General features: G+C 51.6%; 1 protein-coding gene across 6 annotated transcripts in view; it reads right to left on the bottom strand.

Annotated features, from left to right (window-relative positions):
- Positions 1 to 20,090, bottom strand: part of dazl (deleted in azoospermia-like) — a 280,980-nt gene that overhangs the window by 114,675 nt on the left and 146,215 nt on the right. For all 6 annotated transcript variants that reach the window (XM_038797816.1, XM_038797817.1, XM_038797819.1 and 3 more), the window contains one exon: positions 5,897 to 6,024. In XM_038797816.1, coding sequence (XP_038653744.1) covers positions 5,897 to 6,024 — 128 coding nt within the window. The remainder of the gene's footprint in view (positions 1 to 5,896; positions 6,025 to 20,090) is intronic.

The following is a 20,090-nucleotide window of genomic DNA, read 5'->3' on the forward strand; positions in this document are numbered from 1 at the left end:
AGGAGGAGGAGGAGGAGGAGGGCGGCAAGGAGGAGGAGGAGGAGGAGGAGGAGGAGGAGGAGGGCGGCGGCAAGGAGGAGGAGGAGGAGGGCGGCAAGGAGGAGGAGGAGGAGGGCGGCAAGGAGGAGGAGGAGGAGGAGGAGGAGGGCGGCAAGGAGGAGGAGGAGGAGGAGGAGGAGGAGGAGGAGGAGGAGGAGGAGGAGGAGGAGGAGGAGGAGGAGGAGGGGGGGCAAGGAGGAGGAGGAGGAGGGCGGCAAGGAGGAGGAGGAGGAGGAGGAGGAGGGCGGCAAGGAGGAGGAGGAGGGCGGCAAGGAGGAGGAGGAGGAGGAGGAGGGCGGCAAGGAGGAGGAGGAGGAGGGCGGCAAGGAGGAGGAGGAGGGCAAGGAGGAGGAGGGGGGCAAGGAGGAGGAGGGGGGCAAGGAGGAGGAGGAGGAGGAGGAGGGCAAGGAGGAGGAGGAGGAGGAGGAGGGCAAGGAGGAGGAGGAGGAGGAGGGCAAGGAGGAGGAGGAGGAGGGCAAGGAGGAGGAGGAGGAGGGCAAGGAGGAGGAGGAGGAGGGGGGCGAGGAGGAGGAGGAGGAGTCGGTGGGCGAGGAGGAGGAGGAGGAGTCGGTGGGCGAGGAGGAGGAGGAGGAGGAGTCGGTGGGCGAGGAGGAGGAGGAGGCGGTGGGCGAGGAGGAGGAGGAAGCGGTGGGCGAGGAGGAGGAGGAAGCGGGTGGGCGAGGAGGAGGAGGAAGCGGTGGGCGAGGAGGAGGAGGCGGTGGGCGAGGAGGGAGGCGGAGGGGCGGCGGGTGGGCGAGGAGGAGGAGGCGGTGGGCGAGGAGGAGGAGGCGGTGGGCGAGGAGGAGGAGGCGGTGGGCGAGGAGGCGGTGGACGTGGACGGCGGGGCGGGCAAGGAGGAGGAGGCGGCAAAGGAGGAGGAGGAGGAGGAGGGCGGCCAAGGAGGAGGAGGAGGAGGAGGAGGGCGGCAAGGAGGAGGAGGAGGAGGAGGAGGAGGGCGGGCAAGGAGGAGGAGGAGGAGGAGGAGGGCGGCAAGGAGGAGGAGGAGGAGGAGGAGGGCGGCAAGGAGGAGGAGGAGGAGGAGGAGGGCGGCAAGGAGGAGGAGGAGGAGGAGGAGGAGGAGGGCGGCAAGGAGGAGGAGGAGGAGGAGGAGGAGGAGGAGGGCGGCAAGGAGGAGGAGGGAGGAGGAGGAGGAGGGAGGAGGAGTCGGTGGGCGAGGAGGAGTCGTCGGTGGGCGAGGAGTCGTCGTCGGTGGGCAAGGAGGAGGAGGGTCGGTGGGCGAGGAGGAGGAGGAGGAGGAGGAGGAGGCGGTGGGCGAGGAGGAGGAGGAGGAGGAGGAGGAGTCGGTGGGCGAGGAGGAGGAGGAGGAGGAGGAGTCGGAGTCGGTGGGCGAGGAGGAGTCGGAGGAGTCGGTGGGCGAGGAGGAGTCGGAGGAGTCGGTGGGCGAGGAGGAGGAGGAGGAGTCGGTGGGCGAGGAGGAGGAGGAGGCGGTGGGCGAGGAGGAGGAGGAAGCGGTGGGCGAGGAGGAGGAGGAGGAAGCGGTGGGCGAGGAGGAGGCGGCGGTGGGCGAGGAGGAGGAGGCGGTGGGCGAGGAGGAGGGCGAGGAGGCGGTGGACGTGGACGGCGGGGCGGGCAAGGAGGAGGAGGGCGGCAAGGAGGAGGAGGAGGAGGAGGGCGGCAAGGAGGAGGAGGAGGAGGAGGGCGGCAAGGAGGAGGAGGAGGAGGAGGGCGGCAAGGAGGAGGAGGAGGAGGAGGAGGAGGAGGAGGAGGGCGGCGGCAAGGAGGAGGAGGAGGAGGGCGGCAAGGAGGAGGAGGAGGAGGGCGGCAAGGAGGAGGAGGAGGAGGAGGAGGAGGGCGGCAAGGAGGAGGAGGAGGAGGAGGAGGAGGAGGAGGAGGAGGAGGAGGAGGAGGAGGAGGAGGAGGAGGAGGAGGAGGAGGGGGGCAAGGAGGAGGAGGAGGGCGGCAAGGAGGAGGAGGAGGAGGAGGAGGGCGGCAAGGAGGAGGAGGAGGGCGGCAAGGAGGAGGAGGAGGAGGAGGAGGGCGGCAAGGAGGAGGAGGAGGAGGGCGGCAAGGAGGAGGAGGAGGGCAAGGAGGAGGAGGGGGGCAAGGAGGAGGAGGGGGGCAAGGAGGAGGAGGAGGAGGAGGAGGGCAAGGAGGAGGAGGAGGAGGAGGAGGGCAAGGAGGAGGAGGAGGAGGAGGGCAAGGAGGAGGAGGAGGAGGAGGGCAAGGAGGAGGAGGAGGAGGGCAAGGAGGAGGAGGAGGAGGGCAAGGAGGAGGAGGAGGACGAGGAGGAGGAGGAGGAGTCGGTGGGCGAGGAGGGAGGAGGAGGAGTCGGTGGGCGAGGAGGAGGAGGAGGAGTCGGTGGGCGAGGAGGAGGAGGAGGCGGTGGGCGAGGAGGAGGAGGAAGCGGTGGGCGAGGAGGAGGAGGGAAGCGGTGGGCGAGGAGGAGGAGGAAGCGGTGGGCGAGGAGGAGGAGGCGGTGGGCGAGGAGGAGGCGGCGGTGGGCGAGGAGGAGGAGGCGGTGGGCGAGGAGGAGGAGGCGGTGGGCGAGGAGGAGGAGGCGGTGGGCGAGGAGGCGGTGGACGTGGACGGCGGGGCGGGCAAGGAGGAGGAGGGCGGCAAGGAGGAGGAGGAGGAGGAGGGCGGCAAGGAGGAGGAGGAGGAGGAGGAGGGCGGCAAGGAGGAGGAGGAGGAGGAGGAGGGCGGCAAGGAGGAGGAGGAGGAGGAGGAGGGCGGCAAGGAGGAGGAGGAGGAGGAGGAGGGCGGCAAGGAGGAGGAGGAGGAGGAGGAGGAGGGCGGCAAGGAGGAGGAGGAGGAGGAGGAGGAGGAGGGCGGCAAGGAGGAGGAGGAGGAGGAGGAGGAGGAGGGCGGCAAGGAGGAGGAGGAGGAGGAGGAGGAGGAGGAGGAGGAGGAGGACGGAGGAGGAGGAGGAGGAGGAGGAGGAGGAGGAGGAGGAGGAGGAGGAGGAGGAGGAGGAGGAGGAGGAGGAGGAGGAGGGCGGCAAGGAGGAGGAGGAGGAGGAGGAGGGCGGCAAGGAGGAGGAGGAGGAGGAGGGCGGCAAGGAGGAGGAGGAGGAGGAGGGCGGCAAGGAGGAGGAGGAGGAGGAGGGCGGCAAGGAGGAGGAGGAGGAGGAGGGCGGCAAGGAGGAGGAGGAGGAGGAGGGCGGCAAGGAGGAGGAGGAGGAGGAGGGCAAGAAGGAGGAGGAGGGCAAGAAGGAGGAGGAGGAGGAGGGCAAGGAGGAGGAGGAGGGCAAGGAGGAGGAGGAGGAGGAGGGCAAGGAGGAGGGCAAGGAGGAGGAGGGCAAGGAGGAGGAGGGCGAGGAGGAGGAGGAGGAGGAGGGGGGCAAGGAGGAGGAGGAGGAGGGGGCAAGGAGGAGGAGGAGGGGGGCGAGGAGGAGGAGGAGGAGGAGGAGGGGGGCGAGGAGGAGGAGGAGGAGGAGGAGGAGGGGGGCGAGGAGGAGGAGGAGGAGGAGGGGGGCGAGGAGGAGGAGGAGGAGGAGGGGGGCGAGGAGGAGGAGGAGGAGGAGGGGAGGGAGGGGCGAGGAGGAGGGCAGGAGGAGGAGGGGGGCAAGGAGGAGGAGGGGGGCAAGGAGGAGGAGGGGGGGCAAGGAGGAGGAGGGGGGCAAGGAGGAGGAGGGGGGGCAAGGAGGAGGAGGGGGGCAAGGAGGAGGAGGGGGGCAAGGAGGAGGAGGGGGGCAAGGAGGAGGAGGGGGGCAAGGAGGAGGAGGGGGGCAAGGAGGAGGAGGGGGGCAAGGAGGAGGAGGGGGGCAAGGAGGAGGAGGGGGGCAAGGAGGAGGAGGGGGGCAAGGAGGAGGAGGGGGGCAAGGAGGAGGAGGGGGGCAAGGAGGAGGAGGGGGGCAAGGAGGAGGAGGGGGGCAAGGAGGAGGAGGGGGGCAAGGAGGAGGAGGGGGGCAAGGAGGAGGAGGGGGGCAAGGAGGAGGAGGGGGGCAAGGAGGAGGAGGGGGGCAAGGAGGAGGAGGGGGGCAAGGAGGAGGAGGGGGGCAAGGAGGAGGAGGGGGGCAAGGAGGAGGAGGGGGGCAAGGAGGAGGAGGGGGGCAAGGAGGAGGAGGGGGGCAAGGAGGAGGAGGGGGGCAAGGAGGAGGAGGGGGGCAAGGAGGAGGAGGGGGGCAAGGAGGAGGAGGGGGGCAAGGAGGAGGAGGGGGCAAGGAGGAGGAGGGGGCGGGGGGCAAGGAGGAGGAGGAGGCGGGGGGCAAGGAGGAGGAGGAGGGCAAGGAGGGCAAGGAGGAGGAGGAGGAGGAGGAGGAGGAGGAGGGCAAGGAGGAGGGCAAGGAGGAGGGCAAGGAGGAGGAGGGCAAAGAGGAGGACGAGTATCTTCACATTGAGGATACCCTCCATCGTGTTGATTGGCACTATCAGACCACTAAATAGGACAGATTTCAAACAGATCTAGCAACCCAAAGCTGAGCAACCATTAGGGACCGGGATGCGACAACAGCAGCAGAATCGTATACAACCACAATCTGTAACCTCATGGTCTGGCATATGCCCACCGTACCATTACCATCAAGCCAGGGGATCAACACTGGTTCACTGAAAAGTGCGAGTGCACGTCAGGAGCATCAGACATATCCACAAATGCAATGTTAACCTGTGACAATACAAGACTACTTGTCTGCTAAACAGTGAAAGCAGCATTCGATTGACAAAGCAAAGTGATTCTAGAACTAACAGATCAGATCAAAGTGCTGCAGTTTTGCCACATCCGGTCGTGATGGTGGTGGACAAGTAATTCACTACAAATAGAGGCGGCTCCACAATTATGCCCATTCTCCATGGTCGGGGAGCCCAACACATCAGTACTAAATACCAGGCTGAAGCATTTTGCAAAAATCTTCACCCAGAAGTGCCCAGTGGATGATGCATCTCGGCCTCCATCCTCACAGATGCCAGTATTCAGCCAATTCAATTCACTCAGATATCAATAAACAGCCAAAGGCACTGGATTTTGATACAGCTATGGGCCCTGCCAACATTCTGGCAATACTACTGAAGATTTGAGCTTCAGGATTGGTTGTGCCTCAGCCATGTTTTTCCCAGTTCAGCTACAACATTGGCATCTACCCAGCATTGTAATACACGCAAATGGACAAATCAATCCCAGCCAATTACCACCCAGTCAACTCTCCATCATCCGCAAAAGATGTGCAAGAGGTCGCCGGCAGTGACCTAGCACAAAGAGGTTTGTGGTGTTGGAAGTCAAATCAGCTCAGTCCCAGGGCATCACTTCAGGAGTTCCTCAGAGTCGTGTCCTAGGCCCAATCACCTTCGGTTGCTTCAATGACCATCACAAGTTCAGAAAAGGGGATGCTTGCTGGTGGTTGCACTATATTCTGCGCCATTTATAACTAGTCAGATATTGCAGCAGTCCATACCCTGTATGCAGCAGGATCTGGTCAACATTCAGGCTTGGGCTGACAAGTGGCAACAACTTGCGTACCACACAAAGTGGCAGGTAATGATCAAAGGAAAATTTAACCACTGCCGCTTGACATTTAATGGCATTGCCATCGCTGAATTATTGTGGGTGCACCTGCACCGCATGGACTCCAGCAGTTGCTCAAGAACAATGAGAAGGGCAATAAAAGCTGACCTAGCAAGTAACACCCACGTTCAGTGAAGAATTTGTATACTAAATAAAATTACTGGTTGATAACACTCGGAAGAAATTACAAGGACAACTCCAACAAAAATATCAGACAGGTTTCTTTGGCACATGGTTGAACTGAATCCATACTGTCCATACTGAATTTTCCAACCCACTCTTGAAAATCATTTCTAACATCAAACTTCCTACAACCAATACTCATCTCTATTTTTACTCCTCTCTGCTGCAGATAAGATCTGTGCACAAAATTAAAATAGCTCTCAGTTTAACTTACCTGTACATACTGAAGAGCTGACCCAGGAAATCCAGGTGATTGAAAGTAGGTGTCTGCGTTTTGACACACACAAGGAGTTGGTGATGTTATTAGGGGAGCTGGTCTTGCCTGAACCAAATGAATTGGATCTGGATAACAGAGGACAAAAAAAGGTTAACTATCAAATATATTTTTAAAAATACATCAAGAAAAACTCAGCCAAATTATGCAAATGTTGCATTGATTCTCCATGGAGGTACTCTTGGCATACAAACGATATTCTACCAAATTCAAGCAGTATTTGGCTTTTCTTACCTTTCAATTTTGTTAAGTTACATCTCAAAAGATATGGTGGCTTTTAACTTCTCCATTTGTTTACTGGGAAGGAACAAATTGCACATCACACCACCTTTTGCATCCTCAGGATATCAGAAAATCCATCACAGTCCATGCCATACTTTTGAGACAGTTAATATTCTGGTAATGTAGGCAAAAATGACCACCAATTCACACAGCAAGGTGCCACAAACAGCAATGAGATGCATGTCAAGTTACATGTGTTTTGTTTGATCAAACATGGGCAGCACGGTAGCATAGTGGTTAGCACAATTGCTTCACAGCTCCAGGGTCCCAGGTTCAATTCCCAACTTGGGTCACTGTCTGTGCGGAGTCTGCACGTTCTCCCCGTGTGCGCGTGGGTTTCCTCCGGGTGCTCTGGTATCCTCCCACAGTCCAAAGAAGTGCAGGTTAGGTGGTTTGGTCATGCTAAATTGCCCTTAGTATCCAAAATTGTTCTTAGTGTTGGGTGGTTACTGGGTTATGGGGATAGGGTGGGGATGTGGGCTTGGGTCGGGTGCTCTTTCCAAAGCCAGTGCAGATTCGATGGGCCAAATGGCTTCCTTCTGCATTGTAAATTCTATGATTCTATGCTGCAAAACTACTCTTCTTTGAGCAGCTTTCACCTGAAGTAGTAGGATTTGGAAAAGTTCACTTTGTTTTTAATTGTCTTTGTGGTCAGTTAAAAGTTGCTATTACTCATCCAAGCTGAGAGAAACCATTTTGAAAATATTTTTTTCTTGAGGACAGGTTCTAGATCTGTCCATTCTGCACTGAGCAATAAATAATCAATAAATGTTGGCTTGGCCAGCAATGCCCGCAGCACGCAAATTAATAAAAGGTAAATAAATTGTGTTGGAAGTTAAGTTGGATAAATATTTATGCAATACAAAATGTCAAGCCTTTCAGTCCACAAAAGACATGAAAACAAAAATACTTAAGTTGAACAAAGTAAAGAATTTCGAATAGAGTTTTAATTAAAGTTGCTTGTTTAGAAACATTCAAAGCAAAAATGTAAAATTATAGCACAACTCCTGTTCCACCAAGATCAAATTCCACTAAGGCAGCTGGAAATTTGAATTCAGTTAATTAAACAAAAAGAAGAAAAGCTATGACAGTAATGCTAACTACAAAACTACAGGATTCCCATAAAATCTTCTGGTTGAATAGTCTACTTTAGGGAAGGTAATACCATCCTTGCCCTGTGGACTTCCCCACTCCAGGTCCATAACAATGCATTCACTTCTAAAACAACCCTTTAAAATGGCTCAGTATGCAGTTCTATCAAATCACTACAAAAGAGTACAAAACCAGACAGACCATTCTACTACATTAACCGAGCCGTTGGACAAAGTCTAGGGCAAGTGCCAAAATTGGAAACTCAACAGTTATGGTCACAAATTATACCTTCAGCCACCATCCCAGACTATCCAGCACTGGTATTTCCTATCCCAACACTGACAGGATTGATCCACAGAGATGCAGCACAGTGGTTTGCAGTCAGGAGAGTAGCCCCGAGGATCAACTCAACATCACTGATAGAGAGCTGATGGTACAGTTTTTTTTGTGGACAGGACATACCTGGGAAATTTTCCACTATGTTGGGTAGATGCCAGTATTGAAACTTGACTGAGACAGCTTGGCTAAAGAAGTTACTCGTTCTGGGGCACGTCTTCGCTATAGCCAAGATGTTGGGGGCCCTTAGCCTTTGCTATATCCAGTGAGTTCAGTCTCAGTTTCAGTATCAGGTCAAATAAACTTCTTGCTGATTACAACTGAATGTGCTCCCTCAGCTGTTGAATCTACCACATGAAAGCAGCACCTGAGGGCAGCAAGGGCACAGAATGAAGTTTCCACCCAAAGTATAATGTCCATCACCAAACGTCACCCCTGATTGAGCCCTGCAGCACAGTCTCCAGACTAGGCCTGCATCAGGTGAGGAGATCCGCAATATGTGACTTCACCTCATACCCACCAATGTGCCTGTCATAGATGCATCAATGCACACAGTTGCTCTGGACATGTAGTCACATCACCAAGGACACCCTCCACCGTCTTGTGTGGCACTATCACAGGTGCTAAATGGGAGAGATTCGTATTAGATATAGCAGCTCAAAACTGAACATTGTGGAAGTCTTGGGAAGCATCAGCAGAATTATATACCACAATTTGTAACCTCATGGTTGGGTACATCTCAATTCTACAATTACAAGCTGGTTCAAAGAGGACTGTTGGAGAGCGTGTTGGTAGGCATAGATAAAAATGGGTGTCATTGGGTAATGAACCAGGCCAGGTGTTAGATCTGGAGGTAGGTGAGCTCTTTGGAAACAGTGACCACAATTCGGTGACCTTTGCGTTAGTGATGGAAAGGGATAAGTATACCCCGCAGGACAAGAGTTATAGCTGGGGGAAGAGCAATTATGATGCCATTAGACATGACTTAGGATGTGTAGGTTGGAGAAGTAGGCTGCAAGGGTTGGGCACACTGGATATGTGGAGCTTGTTCAAGGAACAGCTATTGCATGTTCTTGATAAGTACGTACCAGTCAGGCAGGGAGGAGGGGGTCGAGCGAGGGAACCGTGGTTTACCAAAGAAGTGGAATCTCTTGTTAAGAGGAAGAAGGAGGCCTATGTGAAGATGAGGCGTGAAGTTTCAGTTGGGACGCTTGGTAGTTACAAGGAAGTGAGGAAGGATCTAAAGAGAGAGCTGAGACGAGCAAGGAGGGGACATGAGAAATCTTTGGCAGGTAGGATCAAGGAAAACCCAAAAGCTTTCTATAGGTATGTCAGGAATAAAAGAATGACTAGGGTAAGAGTAGGGCCAGTCAAGGACAGTGGTGGGAAGTTGTGTGTGGAGGCTGAGGAGATAAGCGAGATACTAAATGAATACTTTTCGTCAGTATTCACTCAAGAAAAAGATAATATTGTGGAGGAAAATGCTGAGACCCAGGCTATTAGAATAGATGGCATTGAGGTGCGTAGGGAAGAAGTGTTGGCAATTCTGGACAAGGTGAAAATAGATAAGTCCCCGGGGCCTGATGGGATTTATCCTAGGATTCTCTGGGAAGCCAGGGAAGAGATTGCTGAGCCTTTGGCTTTGATTTTTAGGTCATCATTGGCTACAGGAATAGTGCCAGAGGACTGGAGGATAGCAAATGTGGTCCCTTTGTTTAAGAAGGGGAGTAGAGATAACCCCGGTAACTATAGGCCGGTGAGCCTAACGTCTGTGGTGGGTAAAGTCTTGGAGAGGATTATAAAAGATACGATTTATAATCATCTAGATAGGAATAATATGATTAGGGATAGTCAGCATGGTTTTATGAAGGGTAGGTCATGCCTCACAAACCTTATCAAGTTCTTTGAGAAGGTGACTGAACAGATAGACGAGGGTAGAGCAGTTGATGTGTGTATATGGATTTCAGTAAAGCGTTTGATAAGGTTCCCCACGGTCGGCTATTGCAAAAAATACGCAGGCTTGGGATTGAGGGTGATTTAGAGATGTGGATCAGAAATTGGCTAGTTGAAAGAAGACAGAGTGGTAGTTGATGGGAAATGTTCAGAATGGAGTTCAGTTACGAGTGGCGTACCACAAGGATCTGTTCTGGGGCCGTTGCTGTTTGTCATTTTTATAAATGACCTAGAGGAGGGCGCAGAAGGATGGGTGAGTAAATTTGCAGACGACACTAAAGTCGGTGGAGTTGTAGACAGTGCGGAAGGATGTTGCAGGTTACAGAGGGACATAGATAAGCTGCAGAGCTGGGCTGAGAGGTGGCAAATGGAGTTTAATGTGGAGAAGTGTGAGGTGATTCACTTTGGAAAGAATAACAGGAATGCGGAATATTTGGCTAATGGTAAAATTCTTGGTAGTGTGGATGAGCAGAGGGATCTCGGTGTCCATGTACATAGATCCCTGAAAGTTGCCACCCAGGTTGATAGGGTTGTGAAGAAGGCCTATGGTGTGTTGGCCTTTATTGGTAGGGGGATTGAGTTCCGGAGCCAAGAGGTCATGTTGCAGTTGTACAAAACTCTAGTACGGCCGCATTTGGAGTATTGCGTACAGTTCTGGTCGCCTCATTATAGGAAGGACGTGGAAGCTTTGGAACAGGTGCAGAGGAGATTTACCAGGATGTTGCCTGGTATGGAGGGAAAATCTTATGAGGAAAGGCTGATGGACTTGAGGTTGTTTTCGTTAGAGAGAAGAAGGTTAAGAGGTGACTTAATAGAGGCATACAAAATGATCAGAGGGTTAGATAGGGTGGACAGCGAGAGCCTTCTCCCGCGGATGGAGGTGGCTAGCACGAGGGGACATAGCCTTAAATTGAGGGGTAATAGATATAGGACAGAGGTCAGAGGTGGGTTTTTTACGCAAAGAGTGGTGAGGCCGTGGAATGCCCTACCTGCAACAGTAGTGAACTCGCCAACATTGAGGGCATTTAAAAGTTTATTGGATAAGCATATGGATGATAAGGGCATAGTGTAGGTTAGATGGCCTTTAGTTTTTTTCCATGTCGGTGCAACATCGAGGGCCGAAGGGCCTGTACTGCGCTGTATCGTTCTAGGTTCTATTGGTAAGGAAATCAGCCATGATCTAGCTTGAATGATGCACCAGGCCAGAGGAGCCAAATTGCCTACTCTTATAGATAGATACATAGAAGATAGGAGCAGGAGGAGGCCTTTTGGTCCTTTAAGCCTGCTCTGCCATTCATCATGATCATGGCTCATCATCGAACTCAATAGCCTAATCCTGCTTTCTCCCCATAGCCTTTGATCCCATTCTCCCCAAGTGCTATATCCAGCCGCCTCTTGAATATATTCAAAGCTTTAGCATTAACTACTTCTTGTGGTAGTGAATTCCACAGTCTCACCTTGTGAAGAAATGTCTCCTTATCTCTGTCCGAAATGGTTTACCCTGAATCCTCAGACTGTGACCCCTGGTTCTGGACACACCCATCATTGGTAACATCTTCCCTGCATCTACCCGCTGCAGGGAAGAGTCCCGTTCAAATTAAGTCTCTATGAGATCCCCCTCATTCTTCTGAACTCCAGCGAGAACAATCCCAACCTAGTCAATCTCCCCTCGTATGACAGCCCCGCCTTCCTTGGAATCAGTCTGGTAATCCTTCGTTGCACTCCCTCAAGAGCACGAACATCCTTCCTCCGAGACGACCAAAATTGCACACAATACTCCAGGTGTGGCCTCACCAAGCCCCTGTACAATTGCAGCAACACATCCCTGCATCTATACTCGAAACCTCTCGCAATGAAGGCCAGCATACCATTTGCCATCTTTACCGCCTGCTGCACCTGCATGCTTACCTTAAGCGAATGGTGCACAAGGACACCCAGGTCCCGCTGCACACTCCCCTCTCCCAATTTACAACCATTTGGGTAGTAATCTGCCTTCCTAATTTTGCTTCCAAAGTGAATAACCTCACACTTATCCAAATTATACTGCATCGGCCATTGATTTGCCCACTCGCCCAAACTGTCCAGATCTTGCTATAGGATCCCTGCATCCTAGTCACAATTCACCCTCCCCCACCTAATCTGGGATCATCTGCAAACTTTGAGATGTTACATTTTGTTCCCTCATCCAAATCATTAAAATATATTGTGAATAGCTGGAGTCCCAACATCAATCGCTGTGGTACCCCACTAGTTACTGCCTGCCAGTTTGAAAAGGACCCATTAATCCAGTTTGAAAAGGACCCATTAATCCCTACTCTTTGTTTCCTCTCTGCCAATCAGTTTCCGATCCACCTCAATACATTTCCCCCAATTCCATGGGCTTTAATTTTGCATAATAATCTCTTATGCGGGACTTTGTTAAACGCCTTCTGAAAGTCTAAATATACCACATCGACTGGCTCCCCTCATCAACTGTACTGGATATCTCTTCAAAGAATCCCAACAGTTTTGTCAAGCATAATTTTCCCTTCATAAATCCATACTGACTCTTGACTGATCCTGCCACTGCTTTCTAAATGTTCCGCGATAAAGTCCTTCAGGTTACTATCAGATCAGCAATGGTCTTATGAAATGGCAAAGTGCTGAAGTGTCTACTCCTATTTCTTGTTCATTTGTAGTAAGCGCATGCTAAATAGCAAACGCAATAAGGTGTAGACAAACCCAAGCAATCTCGCAATCAATAAAGTAGATCAAAGTTCTGTCTTGGCACATCCAGTCATGAATGAGGGGCTGGGTGGGACTGGAGTACCATTCCTGATATGGGACAAGAGCCGGGTGGGGTGTTAGCTATACAGCTAAATAAGAGGACTGTGTTTACAGCGACGGGGAAGGTCCCAGTCCCAGAGGGTCGGTACGTCATGGTCAACAGCGTCTTCGATGGGGCACCAGTGGTCCTCATTAATGTGCAGACACCCAACTGGGATAACCGTTCATAAAATGGCAGAAATCCCAACGTAGATACGCACCGACTGATCATGGGGGCGGGGATGCTTTAACTATGTACAGGACCCACTGACAAGTCAGATCAAACCCAAAATTAGGGAAGACCTCGAATATGACAAAACAACATGCATAAGTGCATTTATGGTGCAGATGGGAATAGTGGACACTTGGGAAGTTCGTACACCCAGGGGAGGATTCTACTTCTTCCCCCAGGTACATAGGGTATACTAGCACAGTGACTTTGTGGTGGGGAAAGCGGCACTTCCAGTGAACACGGCCCTCCTTGCCAACAAGGCGAGAAAACATCACAGGCCAGAGGTGGGTATATTACCTATTCTCTCTCTCTCTCCCTCCCACCTCCCCCAGAAAAGAGAATCCACAGATCCCCAAAAAAAGGCTCTGCAGAGAAGCATCTGAGACCTGGCCCTCCCAAACCTGCAATACTGCACTGGCCGGCCGCAGCAGAAAGAGAGGGGGTGGGTAAGGGGGCCGGAAATAGAATGTGCAAGGATAAAGGAGGAGTCCTGCCTAGGGACCTCCCTCCAGGCGCTTGCCCATAACCATCCCCACCAGCCAAGAACTCAAAGCCCAGTGGTAATAGCCATGCTCCAGACGTTAAACCAGTGAAGGTAACAGTTCAGCCTGGCCCAAATGTCCACCAATATGGAACAATGACAGGTTTGCGTCAGCCACAATGGACGCCACCGTTAAAAGGTGGAGACAGGACAAGGGGACACCGATATTTAGGGTCTTCTACATGGACGACAGACTAGCAACACTAGAGGAGCTGACAGAGAGGTTCCAAGTAGACTGGATATACATAATTGAGGGTAGGACAGTTGACGAACAATGGTAAATGTTCAGGGACACATTAAATGCCTTTCAATTAAAGTATTTTCCCTGAGAGGAAGAAGAACTGCAAGAGGGAGAAAAATGTTCCAATGGCTAAATAAGGAACAAGGACATAAAGGCAAAACCTAGGGCATACCATACTGCAAAAGCTAGTTGATTGGGGAAGTTCAAGGTTCAGCAAAAGGCTACTAAAAATAAAATCAGAAGAGCCAAGATAAATTATGAAAAAGAATCTAGCAGAAAAGTACCAAAAGCTTCTACAAGTATATAAAGAGGGAGAGAATACCTAAAGTAAATGTTTACCCTTTAGAGGACAATACTGGTGAGGTAATAATATGAACACAGATGCCAGAGGCACCAGACTAATATTTTGCCTCCGTCTGCACAATAGAAGATAATGAATTCCCCAAAACTGCAGTTAATGAGGAACTTGGTGCAATAACCATCACTAGGGATAATAATGGGATTCAAGGCAGATAAGTCTCCGGGAGCTGATGGCCTGCACCTTAGGGTGGCAGATAGTAGATGCATTGGTTATGATATTTCAAAATTTCTTGGATTCTGAAAAGTCCGTCGATTGGAAACACGCTAATGTGCCGCCCCTATTCAAAAAAGGGAGGGGGGCAAAAAGTAGGAAATGAAATATGGTTAGCTTGACCTTTGTGGTGGAGAAGTTGCTGGAATCAAACAAGGAGGAGATGACTGAACATTTTAAAGACAGAGTTCAATCCAGCATTGTCAGCTTGTTTTAATGAAGGGTGAGTCATGCTCGACAAATTTGCTCTGGGAACGTAATTAGCAAGGTGGATAATGGGGAACCCGTGGATGTGGTATATCTAGACTTCCAGTAGGCGTTTGACAGGGTGCCGCATAAAAAAAAAGATGCAGAAGGAGAGAGGGCAGGGGATTGGAGGGTAGAGTAGTAGATTGGATTGACTGACAGAATGCAGAGTTGGGATCAATGGATTCTTCTCTGGCTGGCAAATGTAACCATGCGACATTGGATGTTGCATGGGTCAGTCCTTGGACCTCAACTGTTTACAATCTATATAAATAATCTGCAAGCAGGGACAGAGTGCAACATAGCAAAATTTACCGATGATACTAAGTAGATGGGAAAGCAAGCAGTGAAGAGAAAATAAAGACAGATATAGATAGGCTAGAAATATAGGCCAAAATCCGGTAGACGGAGGTTAATGTGGATAAATGTGAGCTATCCATTTTGGCCGAGAAAAGTAGAAAGGCAAAAATAGACAGGGAAAACATCTAAATGGAAAGCAAATTCAAAATGCGTCTGCGTGGAGATCTGGTGTCTTTGTTCATGAATCGCAGAAAGTCGGTATGCAGGTACAGCATGTAATAAAAAAGGCAAATAGAATGTTAGTATTTATTGTAAAGAACTGGAGTATAAAAGTAGAGAAAAAGTGTTCTTGCAATTGTATCGGGTGTTGGTAAGACCACATCTGGAGTATTGTATCCAGTTTTAGTCTCGTTATTTGGAGGAAGGACATGGTGGCACTGGAGGAAATTCAGGGGAGGTTTACCAGATTAATTCCAGGGATGCAAGCGTTGACGAACGAGGAGACAAACAGTTTGGGCTTATACTTGCAGGAGTTCAGAAGAATGAGAGGGGATCTGATCGAGATATATAAAATACTAAGAGTGATTGATAAAGTAAATGTAGACCAACTGTTCCCCCTTATGGGGCAATCTAGAACAAGAGTAAGATATAGGTCGAGAGGTGGTAGATTTAAAACGGAGATGAGGAACTACTTCTTGCAGAGGGTGGTGAATTTATGGAACTCGCTGTCCGATAGCGTCTTGGGAGTCTGAATCATTAAAATGGTTTCAAGGAGATAAATACAGTTCAGATTTTTTAAAAACAGGTTACGGGAATTTAGTGAACAGATAGGGTGAGGGTGATGGATTTGAGACCAAGAAGAGATCAGCCATGATCTGATTTAATGGAGCAGGAAGGGCTGAATTGTCTATTTCTGCTCCTGATTCCACTCCTGTTCCAGTAAAGCTACAACACTGGCATTTACCCAACAAAGTGAAAAATTGTCCAGGTATGACCATAGAGGACTTCCGGTGACGGCTATGTGCTAAGCAGACACACATGACATGGCTCTCCTCCAGAACATAGCCAAGGAGGCATATTTAGTCAAAACTAGCCCGACCATTCAGTCATATCTCACAGACAATTAAGAAAGGGAAAAGGACAGAATCATCATGCCAGCAAACAGATGGAAGACGCTCCTGATGAAGGAACTGACAGCGATGAGGGAGGCAATAAAAGTGGAAATCCAGGTGGCAGTGGGAGACGTTGGTTGCCATGCAGACGGCAATCATGGACAGGGGAAGTAGATGGAAGCGCAGGGGAAGACGAACCTCAAACTGAAAAAGGCATCGACGGACAGGATTGTCGCTCTGGAGACCAAGATCAAATGGTTGGTGGCGACCCAGGGGAGCTTGAAAGGGAAAGTTGAGGACCATGAGAATTAGGTCCAGATGCCAGAATATCTGGATCGTGGGCAGAGACTCGACGGATATGTGGCCCAAATACTGGGCTACCTAGTTGGGAGAGACAACTTTCCCAATCCACCAGAATGCACAGATCGCTCCGACCAAAGGTCAAAGTGGAGGAACAACCAAGGGTGATAATTGCGCAACTGCATCGTTATCAGGATTATGAGAGGATCCTGCAGTGGGCCAGGCAGACGAAGGCGAGCAGCTTGGAAAGACATTGAATCCAGGTCTACCAAGACATTGGGACAGACTGGCAAAGCACAGGGCCGAGTTCAACCAGTCGAAATCAGCCCTATACAGGAGTGGAGTGAGATTCAGAATGTTGTCAGCCAGGCTCTGGATCACGTTGCAAAATAAAGGAACATTATTTCAAGCAACTTGGCACAGGCGGTCAAGTTAGTTCAGGCGAACGGCCTGGAGAAGGGGCAAGCAAGGCAACGCGGAGGGCAAAGCAGAGGAGGAAAGTGGGAGGAAAGAAAAGAACTAAAATGGATGCACACTATGTTTGCGTACTGTACTGGTTTGCTTTGATCAGAAAAATCAGATCACAGAAGGGCAAGGGCAGAAGAACGCAGAACAGGGCGAGGAGAGACAGATGGAACAGATATTTAGCTGGCATGCGAAAAGGGGCAAGATCAACCCCGGGAGAGGGGCTATCACACTAGCGAGGAAAGCTAGCACAGGAAGTACAAAAGCAAGGGGAGGGCTGCAGCACATCGCCTGGCAGGGAGGGAGTGTGGGGCATCACAAGGGAAACACAAGGAATAGGATGGGTCTCAGATTAGCTTCAGCAGGTAAGGTGCAGGTTGAAGGAACACGATGGCACCGCAAGCAGCCATCTTGGAGGGTCCCTAGACTAAAGGGAGACCCCAAGTGCAGGTCCTCACCCACATGGCGTACATACAATTGGTGGCCATGTTGGGTGCCCCCTAGACAAAGGGAAACCCTAGAGTGCAGGGGCCCGGCCTCATGGTGAGAACAGCGACCGCAGCCATTTTGGATGTCTCCTAACAAAGGGAAACTGCAAAATGCAGGGGTGCGCGCACCAGGTAAGTATGGTTGATCCCGCAGGAAGGGGAGGACAGAAACCTTCCCCACCAGCATTATCGCCCAGAACGTTAGGGCACTTAATGGTCCAGTGACAAAAATCCAGAGTATTCACCCATTTGAGAAGTTTGAAAGCCGACAGTCTTCCTTTAAGACTATAAGACCATAAGACATGGGAGCAGAATAGAGTCTGCTCCGCCATGCAATCATCCCCGTTCTCCAGCCTTCTCCCCATAACCCCTGATCCAGTTATTAATCAAGAACCTATCTATCTCTGTCTTAAAGACACTCAGTGATTTTGCCTCCACAGCCTTCTGCAGCAAAGAGCTCCACAGATTCACCACCCTCTGGCTGAAGAAACTCATCTCAGTTTTAAAGGATTGTCCCTTTAGTCTGAGATGGTTTTCTCTGGTTCTAGTTTTTCCTAGAAGTGGAAACATCCTCTCCACGTCCACTATATCCACGCCTCTCAGATGCACCTGAGGAAGAAGGATTGACTGCAGCTAAGGAAGGACTGGGTGGGACAAATGTACCATGTTGCTACGGGACGGAGGCTAGCCATACTGACAAGGACAACTACAGACGAAGGGGGATAGTGCGCCCTGGTCAGCGGTGTTCTAAACGGGGCACCAGTAGCCCTGGTAAAATGTGTACGCGTCTAACAGGGACGGCACGGATTTCATAAAAAACACCATGGCAGAAATCCCCGGCATCGACATACACAACTGATAATTTTTGGGAATTGGGACACCGGGACGCGCGCGCACACGCACGCAACATACAGGGCCCATTGACAGACTGATCAAATCCCAGAACGGGGAATTGGGAGCATTCAGAAGCAGATGGGGGCAGTGGACTCATGGTGGTTCCTATGTCATATACCCTGTCAGAAGGAATTCTCGTTCTTTTCACTGGTGTACACCCGTACAGACTTCTTTGCAGCGCTTCCAGACATAGTAAGAGCGGAATGCTCCGCGTTAGTCATCTCCGACCACGCTCCACATTACATCACTGCTGAATGTAGATGCAAAAATGGTCACGAAAGTCCTGGCCAAGAGACCGGAAGACTGTAACAAAAGTGGTCGCAGAGGGCCAGACGGGCTTTGTCAAGGATAGATAGCTGCGAATATCAGATCGCTGCTGAATGTGAGACTTACCCCATCCGGGGAAAAAACAACAGAGGTGATCATCTCCACGGACGCAGAAAAGGCCTTTTGACAGAATTGAACGGAAACACGTCAAGAGGTACTGGAGCAGTTTGGGCTAGGGACAGGGTTCACCTTGTGGGTGAAACTCCTGTACAACGCCCCCAAGGCGAGCTTTTGGACCAACACTATCAGCTCAGAATAGTTGCACATAGGCACCAAGCAGAGATGCCCACTGTCCCTGCTCCCATTCGTCCTGGCAATTGAATCCCTGGCGATCACTCTGCGAGACGCAAGGGGCTGGAAGGGTATCCCAAGAGGAGGCAGACAGCACAGAGTCTCACTCTATGCGGATGACCTGCTCTGCTCCTCTACATCCCAGACCTGCGGAACAGCTTCAAGGAAATCATGAGGCTCTTGGAAGAGTTGTGGACTGCATGAGAGAGGTATTCCCGGTGAATCCGAACGGGGCAGGGACAGAACTGGAGGAGGGTCTACCATTCAAACTAACGCAAGACAAATTCCGCTACCTGGCGATCCAGATAGCCTACGACTGGACACGGATCCATAGGTGGAATCTGACTACTCTGGAGAAGGATGTTAAAAAAGGACCTACATGATGGGATGCACTCTTGTGCAGAGGAGGAGGAGGAGGAGGCGGCGAGAGAAAAAAAGAATCCAAGAATCACACTACATTGCAGAGGAGAAGAAACATGGGCGGCCTGACCCTTCCAAACCATACTACCATAGACAGCCAGAGCCAAGAGTGAAGGGATAGCTAAGGAAGTCGAGCAAGGAATGGGTAAAAATAGAGTCCTCCTCCTGTACAGGAATGGCCCTCTGAGCCCTAGCCATGACAGCACTCCCACCTCCCTCAAGGCAAAGTACACATCTAGCCCAGAGATGGTAGCCATGTTAAAAACTTGAAACCAGATGAAACACTTCAGCTTAACCAAGGTGTCCACCATGGCCCCCATCTGCGGTAACCACAAATTCCCATCAGCCACGCTAGACGCTACTTTAAGTGGAGACGGGACAGCAGGGATGCTAGCGATTAGGGACTTTTACATGAGGGACAGACTTGCAACCCTGGACGAGCTGATGGAAAGACTGAAGCTACCGAAAAGACAGGAGCTCCAGCATTTACAAATCAAAAACTTTCTCCGCGAGAAGACAACTAGGTATCCTAAGGCCCCGAGAGACACAATGCTGGAGGAACTGTTCGGTGTGAATGGTGCCAGGGGAGCCTGACCAACCACACCAACATTTTCTCAACCTACCCATAACTCGTCAGGTCCTGGACAGCGTTCTTCGAGGCGATGTCCAAGGTTGTGGAAGTGTGGGTGGAGCCATGTCCGGGATCAAAGCGATGGCTGCAAAGGGCCGCAACCAGGACCCTGGAGCAAAGAAGCACTGCATTGCAAGTAACCACCCAGTACAGAAACTGGGCGAAGGGAGACCCCGGAGTACAGGGGCAGATCCACATGCCGAACACACTGTTGGTGGCCATGTTGGGTGCCCCATGGACAAAGGGAAATCCCAGAGTGCAGGGACCCAACCACATGGGGAGAGCAGTGACAGCAGCCATATCAGACAGCTCCCTAACAAATGGAACCCCCGAGTGCAGGGAGCGTCATCCATAGAGTATGGTTAATCCCACAAGAGCGGGGGGGCTGGAAAAAAAACTCCACCAGGATAGTCACCTGGAGGGCAGCATGGTGGCGCAATGGGCAGTACTGGGACTATGGCGTGGACAACCCAGGTTCAATCCCAGCCCTGGGTCACTGTCCGTGTGGAGTTTGCATATTCTCCCCGTGTCTGCGTGAGTTTCGCCCCCACAACCCAAAGATGTGCAGGTTAGGTGGATTGGCCAAGCTAAATTGTCCCTTAATTGG

The sequence above is a fragment of the Scyliorhinus canicula genome, chromosome 5, assembly GCF_902713615.1.
Source record: "Scyliorhinus canicula chromosome 5, sScyCan1.1, whole genome shotgun sequence".
Classification (NCBI taxonomy): domain Eukaryota; kingdom Metazoa; phylum Chordata; class Chondrichthyes; order Carcharhiniformes; family Scyliorhinidae; genus Scyliorhinus; species Scyliorhinus canicula.